The sequence below is a fragment of the Mus musculus genome, chromosome 2, assembly GCF_000001635.26.
Source record: "Mus musculus strain C57BL/6J chromosome 2, GRCm38.p6 C57BL/6J".
Classification (NCBI taxonomy): Eukaryota; Metazoa; Chordata; class Mammalia; order Rodentia; family Muridae; genus Mus; species Mus musculus.
Window position 1 is genome coordinate 58,753,807 of NC_000068.7, and position 12,781 is coordinate 58,766,587.

A 12,781-nucleotide genomic window follows, 5' to 3' on the forward strand; every position below is an offset into this window, starting at 1 on the left:
CAGGAGCCAAGGTCCCAAATTTGAAGACAACTCTCCTGCTTGGAGTTATTTTGCTTTGTACCTATCATTACCTTTTCTAAGGTAACTTTCATAATGGTTCTTTGGATAATTTGGGTAAAATTATAAGTGCCAGATGGGCAGTGTCAGGGTTTAGGCTACCTTGGTTATTCCCCAACATGCATTCATCTTCCCATTCTAAAAACTTTGCCAGCTGACTACGATGAACCAAAAGAAGCCAAAGCCATGGTTTTCAGCAGAAAGTGTGGTAACCTATACTTAAAGTTAAGATCCACGGTATTTGCTCCTTGGCTGTAATGCACATTCTTAAACAGAAAGCCACACACATCAGGAAGTGCCACCATACACCCGCTGCTATTTGACACTTGAGAATATTTTAACTCCAGATTTGCTTAAAATCTATGATACCAATGTTCTCAAAGCTCTGCTCCATATGGAATGTCAGCAGACTCCCATAGGAACAATGAGAGGGAGGATCATGATGACGTAGGTTTCCTTACTCCAGAATGAAATACACTGGACAACACAGAGAATCCATAATTTTTCTCCCCCATTTCTTCCCTCGCTCCCTCCCTTCCTTTTTTTCCTACCTTCTTTCCTTCCTTCTTTATTTCTGAGGCAGGGATTGCTTTATTCCCATATATGTTGTAGAACTCTGTAAACCAGACTGCACTCAAACTTCCAGCAACTCTCCTGTCCAGACTCCTAAGTTCTAGAATAATAGCCTTGCACAACCCCACAGGCTACTAATTAACAGATTTCTTTTTATAAAAATACCATATTTTCTGAAAATATTCAGCTATAACTCTATTCTACCTGGACTGACACCCAGAGACATGGTTCAGTGGATGGTAGAGTCAACCTAGTACTTGGTTAATTGAGGAGGCCTCAGAAAACCAGCCTTGTTTAAACATCAGACCTTCTGTATGAGTTCAAATGGGCAAAGTTCAGATAAAGGAACCTTTCTGAGGTCTTGACATTGGATGCTCTCCTAACTAATAATCACAAAGAACACAAACAAACTGGCAAGTAGTGGAGCAGGCTGGGAAAACGAAACATTTGAGAACTGAAAGTCCTCACGAGTGCTGGGCACATTTCTGATGAGGTTAGCATAGAAGCAGAAAGCAGGCCTGTGCTCATGTACAGTTGTCTCAAAGCAAATAAGGCTGGGAGGTCACACCTGTCCTACGTTGGGACCAAGGTCACATGCCCTGGACAGGTGCTGGGATCAAAGTTAACAAGCTAACCAACCTGGACAAAGAGAAATGATGCCACACCTTCCAAAGGAGCCTATCTTCTTGGGGAATGATTCTCTACAAGTTGGCCTGCGTATAAAAGGCCATCCAGGGACAGTGTACTGACATTGTCAGAGGAGTTCAAAATACTCAGGGAAGATTTTAGAGGAAATTTCAGAAGGAAACCTAAGTTTGAAGGGAAGGTGGTATTCTGACTTGAAGCTGCATCATTGTGATTAGCTCTGTAATTTAACAGCAGCCTCTAATATTGCTTTTTCCTGCTATCTGCCCACCGCAGAGTATGGCTTCCATTTTGCCTGCTTCTAATAGATCCATGAGACCTGACAAGAATACATACGAGAGGTGAGTAATTTTAATCTTCATTGTTTCAGTCAGACGAGTGTCCCTTGGATTTTATTTTAAATTTTTGTATTCCAATACTGTTCATAATACAAATCCACAGAAAAAAAGAGCACTGAAAAATTTTCATCCTTTGCTTCTTATGGAGTTGGCAAGTTGGTTCATGTAAGAACACAGAGCAGAGGCTGGTAGATAAAAGTGCTTGATGAGCAAGCCTGACCACGTGTTCACTCCTCAGAACCAAGAGAAAGGTGGAAGGAGGGAACAGACTCCACAAAACTGTCCTCTGACCTCCACACGTGCATCCTGGCATGTCCACCTCCACACAACTTTATAAGAGAACATGATAAAACACACACACACACACACACACACACACACACACACACACACACACACACACACACATAGTAATAATAAAGAAAAAAGTGGGAAAAGACAAAGAAAGTAGGTCAAAAGAACTTACAAAAACCATGAGAATTTTAACCAAACCACAGGAGCAGATAAATTCAAAGTACAGCCTGGAATTCACTGTGGAGTTCAGTGCTTAATTCCAGGACCATGGTCTGTACCTGAGAAATAATGAAAGGGCCCTGTGGTGCCTATGGCACTTTAATATGTGTCGAGTGTGTCGTGGGGTAATTTCATATGCTTTGTGATGGACGGACTTGACATAGAATCGACTTCTGAAATACCCTGGATGTTATTCATCTCAAAGGTAGACATAAATCTACCCAAGCTGCCTGCAAATTAAACTCTAATTTCAGCCTCCGGTTAACAGAACATAATAGAGCATTAGTCTTCACGAGGCTTAAGGAATTTTTATAAATTCCCTCTGATTCCCTGAGAATTGTGGGAAATGTCTTGCCATGACGTCAGTATACAGGCAGTGCTCCACTTCCAGGCTCAAACAGACCCCTCCAGCCAACTTCTTTCCTTCAGGGAAGCCAAGGAGAGATGGAGAAATATGCATACTAAGGCAAAGGAATATGGAAAAACCCTCCCAGCTAGCATCTTTTTTTGGTGACAAATATTTAGAACACTGGTTAGGAAAAAGAATAAAAGTAGGCTTCAAAAAAGGCATGGAGAGATGGCTCAGCAGTTGGTGGGTTGGTTGTTGGTGGGTTGGTTGGTTGGTGGGTGGGTTGGTTGGTGGGTGGGTTGGTTGGTTGGTGGGTTGGTTGGTTGGTGGGTTGGTTGGTTGGTGGGTTGGTTGGTTGGTGGGTTGGTTGGTTGGTTAGTGGGTTGGTTGGTTGGTTGGTGGGTTGGTTGGTGGGTTGGTTTATGGTGTTCAGGACTGAACCCAAGGCTGCATGCATGCTAGATCAATCACTGATCTATATCCTCAGCCCATCTAGAGGTATCAAACTATGTATGTGTTATAGAAAATTCTATTGATCTAACTAATATATCCAACATCTCCAAAATATCTCATTGTTTGGAGGTAAATATGTTCAAAATCTATTTGAAAGCAAGTTGGACGTGTATGTGTATCACCTGTGGTTACCAGACAAGGCGGTATAGATCATTCACTGAAGGTAAAACTCCTTCAGTGGAACTGTTTGTTGCCTGTGACTTTCCCACCCTTTCCTGGTCCCTAGCCTTTGATATCTGTCGCTCCTCTCTGCTTCAGTTAGAGCAACAGGTCTTGGAATCCACACAAAGGAGAGCTGACACAGTGTTTGTCTCTCTGAGATGCTGTTATCCTTAGCACACTTTGACTTCTGTCTACGTCACAAATGATGGAACACTCTTCTTTATAAAAGCTGAGAGGACAGTGAGATGGCTCAGTGGGTAAACACTTGACACTAGGTTGAGTGACCTAAGTTGGGTCCACAGGAGCCACACTACGGAAGGAGAGAAATGACTCCCACAAGCTGTCTTTGACTTCTACATATGTGCTGTGCACATTCCCACCCACACCCAAAAATAACTAACTGAAATAAAGTCTAAATAGTATTCCATTTTGAATATATATTAATAAACTTATATTTATAATATATACAGATATGTAAGTAAGCATATATCACTATTATATATAGTGCTATAATCAACACTGGAGTGCAGATATCCCACTGACACACCAATCTCAAATTTTTAAAAAAGATTTATTTATTTCTATGTCTATGAGTACTCTATCTGAATGTATAACTGTATGCCAGAAGAGGGCATCAGACTACATTACAGATGGTTGTGAACTACCATGTGGTTGCTGGGAATTGAACTCAGAACCTCTGGAAGAGCAGCCAGTGCCTTTAATCATTGAGCCATCTGTCTAGCCACTCCTGAATTTATAACAAAAAGTGAAATTTCTGTACTATACGATAGTTCTATTTTAGCTCTCTCCCAATATTTTCTCAGACTAGAGATATTAATTTATGCTTCCACAAGTAGTATACAAGGTTTCTCTTGTCTCCAGCCCTCATCAATATCTATTATCACTGGCCATTGATAATAATAATTCTAGCAGGTGTAAAGAGATATCTTATTGTGTTGTATATATTCATTTCCCAAATGATTAGTATTATTGAACAATTTAAAATATATTTGTGGGACATTTGGAACTTCGAGAACTTCTGTCCTAATCTTTAGGCTGTACTCAACCATATTCTACCCCCATCCTATTAAATTATTTAACTTGGATAATAGACTCCTGTCAGATGTATAGTGTGCTAATACTTTCTCCCAGCTCATGGATTTTCTCTTCCATTAGTTTGGTATAATCTCATTTGTCTGTCTGTCTGTCTTTTCTTGTGGAGTCCAACCAGAGTGACCACTTTCTAAACAAATGTGGTGGAATTTTCCCCTGTGGTCTACTGTGACACAGCTTCAGGTCTCACATGTACAGCTGCTGTTTATTCTGATGACATTTGGACATAGTCCAAGACCAGGTTCAATTTCTTTCTTTGGCTGGTGGGGATCAAATTTTCTCGACACCATTTATTGGAAAGCTTTTCCTTTCTTCATTGTGTGTTTTTGGCAGCTTTGTCAAATACCAGCTGTGCATTTATAGCTGGCTTTATTTCTGGATCTTCTATCTTATTTCTTTCGCTCATGTTGCAGTGCCACACTGTTTTTGATTACAATCATGTGTGGGTTTTTTTGTTTGTTTGTTTGTTTGTTTGCTTGCTTGCTTGCTTGCTTGTTCGCTTTTAGACAGTATTCCACTGTTTGTCATAGTCTGGCTTAAAGCCTTCTATATATCCTAAACTGGCCTTGAATTTAGAATTATTTTTGTTTCAGCTTCACTAATTAGCAAACAGACATCAAGAAATCTAAACAATATTTCCAAAACATGTTAAGAGATTATTATAACAAACATAATACAAGAGAATGTAGCTAATGACTGTCTTGGCTTGGATTTTCTTCTTGATCACAGAAAAGGTGGACGTCAGGAGTTCTAGAAACTTTAAGGCACAAGTGTCCTTGTCCAGTTGAGTCAGAAATCCAGAGAAGGGACCAAGATGTTCTTTAAAGTCCATCTAGTGATTTCACTGTGTGGCTAGAACTTAATTCTAAATTATAGGTGCAGAGTGTCACATATTTTATATTTCTATTCCCTACAATAGTTTTATATTTCCACTCAAGGTCTGATGTCTCTAACTTGTTAAAGACTTTAAATTAAACACATACATACACATTCACTCGCGCGTGTGCGTGAACACACACACAAACCGATCCGTGGTAGAACTGATAAGTTTAGTGAAGTTATAAGTTATAAACTCAGCAAACAAAGATGAAAGAATTTTATACTAACAAGAAACTGCCTGAAAATGAACTTAATCAAACAATCCTAATTAAATAGAGTAATACTGTACCCTGAAAACCATGGAATACTGGTAAAAGAGCTTCAAGACATCATGAAGACATAAAGAGGTGAAGGGTAGCTTGTGTTTGTTGACTGAGAGACTACTGAAATGTCCACACCACCCAGCGTGGTCTGCAGATTCAACACAATTCCAACTAAGATTCTAATGCCCTTCACCACGGGAAGAGAACAATCCTAAAATCTATGTGGAATCAGAAAAGATTTCAAATGGCGAAAGAGCCTTCTCTGGTGTCTGACAGAATGATCCTCCTAAGAGTGCTTTCATGACAGAGTGGGACAAGACTCTCTGTCAACATCAGACCCTAGCTTTAAAGTTGCCCCAGCAGTTAAAGAGTTGTTGGAGATGACTGAGTGTTTTTCTTAGTGGTTCAGTTTGTAGATTCGGTTGGAAACCCAAAGGAAAGCCTCCAGATCATGAAATCAGCTTTGGCAGAATGAAATCAAAAGTAGAATTGAATTTGGAGGAGGAAGTGAGTGGCAGTGTTTCCAGAACTTTAATGTGCATATGAATCACTAGGGTTTATTAAAATGCAGGTTCTGATTCAATGGTTCTGGGGTGGAAACGTGGTTTGCTTCTCTAACCAGCTTCCTGAGCTGGGCTGTGATGCCGGAAGCTTCATTCAGCACTCTGTGTAAGGACCCTGGAGAAACGCTGACTCACTCCTCCCAAACGTAGCAAGGAGGTATCTCTGTCTGTCCTGCTTTGGGATGCAGGGGCTTGCTCGGAAGTAGTGACAGTACAGCAACATCATGGAGTTTGTCTTCCTTCCTTCCTTCCTTCCTTCCTTCCTTCCTTCCTTCCTTCCTTCCTTCCTTCCTCCCTTCCTTCCTCCCTCCCTCCCTCCCTCCCTCCCTCCCTTCCTCTCTCCCTCCCTTCTTCCTTTCTCCCTCCCTCCCTCCCTCCCTCCCTCCCTCCCTCCCTCCCTCCCTCCCTCCCTCCTTTCTTTCTTATCTCTCTCTCTCTCTCTCTTCCTTTCAAATGTGGTATCACTCACCAACTAATTTAGAACCTGTTACTTATGTTTTTAAGCAGAGGAAAAAAAAACTAATAGTATTTTGTTTCACTCTCTGAACAGTTAAATTTAGATTAACAAATAGGATTTGTTAAGTCTTAGAGATTAAAGAAAGATGCATTAGACAGCCTGCATCAAGGAATTTACAGTCTGTTTGAGGAGACGGAAAGTTAACTCCATTTTAATAGCATTAGTACAACACAAATGCTTAAGGAACAACAGTGAGGGGAGATATTGATTAGGGATAAAGACTGCTTAGAAAACTTTCCCGGAAGATGTGATGTTTGAGCAGGACTTAAGGAATGAGTCGAATTTTATAGGAAAAGATGGAAGGGAAGTGGAAAGAGAAGTTCGTGAGCAAAGGCTGACTGCAGGAGCCCTCAGCATCAGCAGTGCGTCTGATGGCAAACTTTAAGAAATAATTTCTGAGCATCCAGTTGATTTTGCTCCAGCCACCAATGTTTTCCTTTGAACCCCTTTGGTGGTTTTTTTAAGGCACATCCCAGATCAGATGAGAGTCTCTGGAGATGTATAAGGTCATGAGGCTAGTTGAGATGGCTTAAAGTATTTAGAAGGAAGTAGGAAGAGCAAGGAATTTCTAGATGACTCTTGGTTAGAGGTCTTGACCACTGCAGTTTGGGACAGATAATTTGTTATCACGGATACCCAGAGGAGTATATTTTGGTAAACAAAGTAACAGAAGGCTGTCGAGAGTGTGCTTTGTAAGTATAAAGTAGATTGAATTAAGGGCCCACCTATATATAGGGGCAGCTCACTACCTTGTATCGCATAGATTTGCCAAGTGAGAAAAGAAGGACTGGTGACCCAGCTAGGACTGCTGTGAGTGGGGTTGAGAGAGAGAGAGAGAAACAAGAGGCAGAATAGCTCAACTAAGTCTAGAGTTCTGAAAGAAAAGCCATCGAGGCAATTCCTCGTGGTTGCTTTCAAGGAATCCTGGCATATGGAAGCAAACCCAGGACTTGTACACTGTTTATGTAGGTATACCCAGACACAGGCACAGGCACAGACCAGGAAGCTGAAAAGGAAGCCAAGAAGTGTGTGGAGATAGAGACACAGTGCTGAGAGATGCCTCCTCAGCAGAGTATGTGGGACAAGGCTACTGAAGCATACAGTTGCTCCCCGGGGAAGGATATTGTCAGGAAAGGAGCAGGGTCCTGTCAGTCATGCAAAGGGGTGTTATGTTCAGGCCTTGAGTGTGATGCTGGCTCCAGGATGTAGGGCTAACTGAGAAGCCACTGAAACATCCTGGGTAATGGAGCAATGGGCTGATGCCAAGCAAAAGCTTCTAGGCCCCCCACCCTTTTTCTCTCTCTGGGGCAAGTTTGTCTTTCCATTGTGTTTCCCATCTCACACTCTCCTGATGTCGGTAAAAAAAAATACCGCTATTGGACATTTTCTACATTAAAGGATCTTTCTTTAAAAAAACAAAACAAAACAAAACAAAACAAAACAAAACAAAGCAAAGCAAAACAAAAGGCTTTGGTTTGGTTGGCTTTTGTTTTTTGAGACCCGGTTTCACTATGTAGCCCTGGCTGGACTGAGATTCCACAGTACAGACCAGGCTGCCCTCAGATTCACAGGTAACAGCCTGCCCCTGCCTCCTGCCTCCTGCCTCCTGCCTCCTGCCTCCTGCCTCCTGCCTCCTGCCTCCTGCCTCCTGCCTCCTGCCTCCTGCCTCCTGCCTCCTGCCTCCTGCCTCCTGCCTCCTGCCTCCTGCCTCCTGCCTCCTGCCTCCTGCCTCCTGCCTCCTGCCTCCTGCCTCCTGCCTCCTGCCTCCTGCCTCCTGCCTCCTGCCTCCTGCCTCCTGCCTCCTGCCTCCTGCCTCCTGCCTCCTGCCTCCTGCCTCCTGCCTCCTGCCTCCTGCCTCCTGCCTCCTGCCTCCTGCCTCCTGCCTCCTGCCTCCTGCCTCCTGCCTCCTGCCTCCTGCCTCCTGCATGCTGGGATTAAATGCATGTATTGCCATGCTCTGCTAAAGGGTTTGTTTTACCTCACCTTCTATTTCGAAGTTTCATACTTCTTAAGACAATAGCTTTGAATTTTGTTTTACATGTTTATTAAGATTAAATAAATCCCTTCTGCTCATCCCCCCTCCTTTCTTTAAGCTCCTTCGCCATGTTTCTTCAGGCTTCACTTTAAGCATTTGATTTATCGCTTAGCTAACTCTTGTTTCCCCAGCCTGAGCCTGCTCCTCCTTTCTTTGTCTCTGATGTATGCCAACCCACCTTCCCCAGGAGCCTGCACCCAGCTCGCCATCCTCTGAGGTCTTTTTCTCACCTAAGCCTTCTAATGGGGTGAGGATCACTTCCAAGCTCACTGATCACAGCTAGCAAGCTCTCAGGGATCAGACACCAATACCGGCTGAGCTCAGAGGCTTCTGGCTCAATGCAAATCATGGATGAAGAGGGGATGGACTCCAGATAGCCATTGAGATGGTGTAATCCAAAGCCAGGCAGTACAAAAGACAAGTCTCTTCCCCACATTCCTTTGTCCAAACTCAGTCATATGACACTATCTCACTGGGCATTTACCTAGTAGTGTACCCTAAAGGAAAAGAACTGGAGGTCACAAACACAAAGCACTTTGGGGCACACTCTGCTTTTTATATCTCAATAAAACCCTCACAATATTGCAAGTAAAGGGATAAGGAATACTTCTATCATTACACATAAGGCTTTTTACAAGCATTCTCTCTCTCTCTCTCTCTCTCTCTCTCTCTCTCTCTCTCTCTCTCGTCTCTGTGTGTGTCTCAGTGTGTGTGTGTGTGTGTGAACGTCAGTTGTTGAGTCTCATGAATGAAGGTGTTTGTCACTATACCTCCCAATGCCTTATAATTCAAGGCTCACAAACCTGCCTAGTGGCAGTTTTCATCATCCCTACTTCACAGATGAGGGAACAGAAGGACAAAGTTAGATTGCTCATGCTTGTACAACATGTGTATGTCCAGTTGATCGTGCACTAGAACAAGGGTGGTCTGAGAGCCATGTCCCTATATTATGTAACCTCACAGTAAGAGAATGACAATTAGGGACAGAGTGAACTGAGGAGAGATGACTGTACATTTCCTGGTTGCATGGGATTGCTCAACTTCTAAGAGCCTTGATGTCTTCATTTGTAGATTGGATTATTAATATTACTCATCTAATGGAATGGTCATGGTATTAAATGAGTCAATGTATTTATTTCTTCAGTTTCCTAGCATGGCGTAGTTTCATGCTTAGGTCTAAATGGCATATACTAATCATAAAACAAATGTTAGCCATATTATAGATTTAATTATGAGAGGTTTTTGTGCAGTCGCTGTGTTAGTGGTGATCATAGGTGTAGACTGTTATCCTGTCTCAGGAGTGCTTTCTCTCCAAATATCTTGATATCACCATTGTGTTTTTCCCTAGAAAACGGTCTGTGTATGTTAAGAATCCATACCTGGAAGGCATGGACGAAGACATTCTCTATCACTTGGATTTAGGAACCAAAACACACAACCTACCAGCAATGTTTGGGGATGTAAAGGTAAAAATATTTTGAATGTCAGGAAATGTACTGCATTTCCCCTGCCATTTTTTCTCTCTCTCTTTTTTTTCCAAAATAAACTTCACACTCTTGGGTAGAGACTGGTCAGAAGTCCCAAGAGTGCATGAAGCCACTCTAATTTGGAACGTGAGCGTCATGAATGGTCATTTCCACCCCAACAGGATACAAAGGTTTCCAGACTAAATCCAATGCAAACATGATTACTTTGCTGTTCCATTCCCTGGAGATAAATGTAATTTTATTGACAGTACTGTTGGGTATGCAGAATTCATTATGTCTTAACAGATTGAGCTCACAGCTTAAAATCCACATTTATTGCGGAACCTCACTAATTCTCATCTTATCAAATCATAAAAGAATCTGAGACTTACAACACCCTTATTATTCTCTTCTCAGAAAAACGACCATTTGTCAATATTTTGAATCATTAAGATTTTATTGTCTTATAAGAAATATTTCATGAGAAAATTGCTATTAAGGAATAATAATGGGAGAATTGTATTACTATGTTATTTATTTTATCATATACATAAATTGTAAAAGCGATTCTTGCTCCTTATTTAAAATTAGGAAAACATAGAAAAGAATATTCTGCGTTTAAACGATACCTTATGGCCCTTCTTCCTAGACCAAGACACCAATCAACCCACTTTCTTTTCTTCCATTTCATTTATTCATTTTTTTTCTGGTGGTATATATTCCTTGTACTTGGTACTAGGTTACATAAGGACGTTTTCTTATAAGTACATAGAGGGCTTTGAGTATATGAACTCCATACAGCCTCTTCCATTCTTTTTTAATAAAAATATTAAAATACTTATAATAAAACTAAGGGTATAGTTCTGCATAGACTGGCAGTGTGGTGAGAGCCTGTATCCCTAAAACTTGGGAAGTTGAGGTAGGAAGACCAGAAATTCAACATTCAAGATCGTCTTTGGTTACATAACAAGTTAAGGGCCAGCCTGGGTAAGTGAGACTCTATCGTTAAAAAAAAAATTAGTTTTAATGATGCGACTTACCACACTATATATTTTATTTACCATTATGTTATTACTATTATTTTCCCATATTATTCCATTTTGTTTGAAATTCATTGTTCTTGCGATCGAGAATTACATAAACTATTTTTGACTTTTGTAGTAAATGTTTCTCATTAGAAACAGGACTTAGGTAGATAATTATTTCTTGTAAGGACTTTTCCCATGCAAGTATATTAGTATAGAATGTGTCACCGACATGGTCAAAGGGAATGAACTCACAGAAGTCAAAGGAAGTTAAAGATACGCCAGAGTGGCAGAGCTGGTACTTAGACTAAGTTCCCACGGCTCTTACTCAATGTACCAGGTAGATCCTGAATTACTGCAAGTGAGAATTCTCCAAACATTAACTGGGAGGAATGTGGAGAAAGAGGATGAGTTTAGGTAGAGGAAGAAAGGAGTCTGGAAGCAGAAGGGAAGGGAGTAGGGAAGGAAGAAGTGTATCTGGAACGCCCGTTGTCAGTCCACGCATGCGCACCCGCCTCCTCCCTCCAGCACTAGAGAGAAAGTGAGTGTGGGAGGGTTTCCAGACAGCCGCACAGCCTGTGTTCCTCTTCCTCTCCACACTGCAGCTCCCTGCCTTCCTACAGCCTACCTCCTTTTCTGCATCATCTTTTGAATGTAATCTCTGTCTCTTCTACGGAGTCTGATGTTTGGGCTCCAGGAATCTTTGATCGAGTCAATGTTGGCACTCCTTAACTGAATTCAAGTGTTAGGTGTGAGGTTCATGTCATGCAGTGATTTCTTCAAGATTTTTATCTAAGGATGACTGTTTGGAACAGAAGGATTGCCATAATTAACAAATGAAGGCACACCATAGGCACTACATTAAGAAGATAGGAGATGTTTTGATACAGACTGGCCTATTATCTACATGTCTAAGTGTCTTTCCCTACCATTCATGGACCGTCTTCTTTATATATGATTCTCCCAGCCCCAACCATGATGTGGGACTCCTTCCTTTCTTATACCCACATGTCTGTAACCAAAGCACATGAGAGTTATAGGCAAAAACATAAAAAGTTAAAGTCAGAATTTGGTTACACTAGAAACTACATATTATCTTTCCTATACAGAGAAGGACACTAGGACTCAAAGTATATTTGGTGTTAAAACACACCTGTTATACTTATTAATTGGTAGGAGGTTCAACCAGTAAGTGGAAAAGCTGAGATTAAACCCTAGGTTTCCCTAATGAAACAGTTACTCTTCTAGTTATTGGCGAATTATGTGATCAATAACTTTGTTTTAGAGATGATAACCACACATGGTATGTGTGCAAGTGCAAACACACACACACACACACACACACACACACACACACGAGTGCATATGGTTTTATATCTGTTACATCAGAAGTTGAGACTTCATGTTCCCACTTCTTTACCTGGTTGGATTTCCACCAGTGTGTTTGCCATACTGTCTCTCAGAACCACTGTCATCCACCAGGATAGTCACTTAAATAACAGACATGTGCCATTTCAAAAAGTTTTGTTCCTGACAGCAACACTACTTATAGCCCCATATTGATGGATGGGAGGCAAAAGTGTGTTTAGTTTTAGGATCAGAGGAGAATTATAATCATAACAGAAACAGAATGTTGGGAACAGAAGACAAAAACCCAGTTGTATTGTTATAGATTCTGTCCTCAGAAGTGTCTCTTCACCTGGTGCTCTCTTATCTCAGAGTGAGAACATTGTAGATTTATTTCTTCCTTAAGTCTCAGGTCAGCAATTC

The 12,781-nt window shown here is 41.4% G+C and overlaps 1 protein-coding gene across 13 annotated transcripts in view; it reads left to right on the forward strand.

Moving 5' to 3' along the window:
- Upp2 (uridine phosphorylase 2) overlaps window positions 1-12,781 on the forward strand; it is a 229,530-nt gene that overhangs the window by 187,490 nt on the left and 29,259 nt on the right. For 9 of the 13 annotated variants that reach the window (XR_866022.2, XM_006498407.4, NM_001289660.1 and 6 more), the window contains 2 exons: window positions 1,552-1,616; window positions 9,869-9,986. Coding sequence is in view for 12 of the 13 variants with exons in the window: in XM_006498407.4 (XP_006498470.1) it covers window positions 1,552-1,616; window positions 9,869-9,986 (183 nt within the window). In the remaining variant the exon portion in view is untranslated. Of the gene's footprint in view, window positions 1-1,095; window positions 1,124-1,161; window positions 1,617-8,002; window positions 8,057-9,868; window positions 9,987-12,781 lie in introns of those variants that run through there. The other 4 variants (XM_006498409.3, XM_006498410.4, NM_001289659.1 and 1 more) reach the window with 4 other exon arrangements.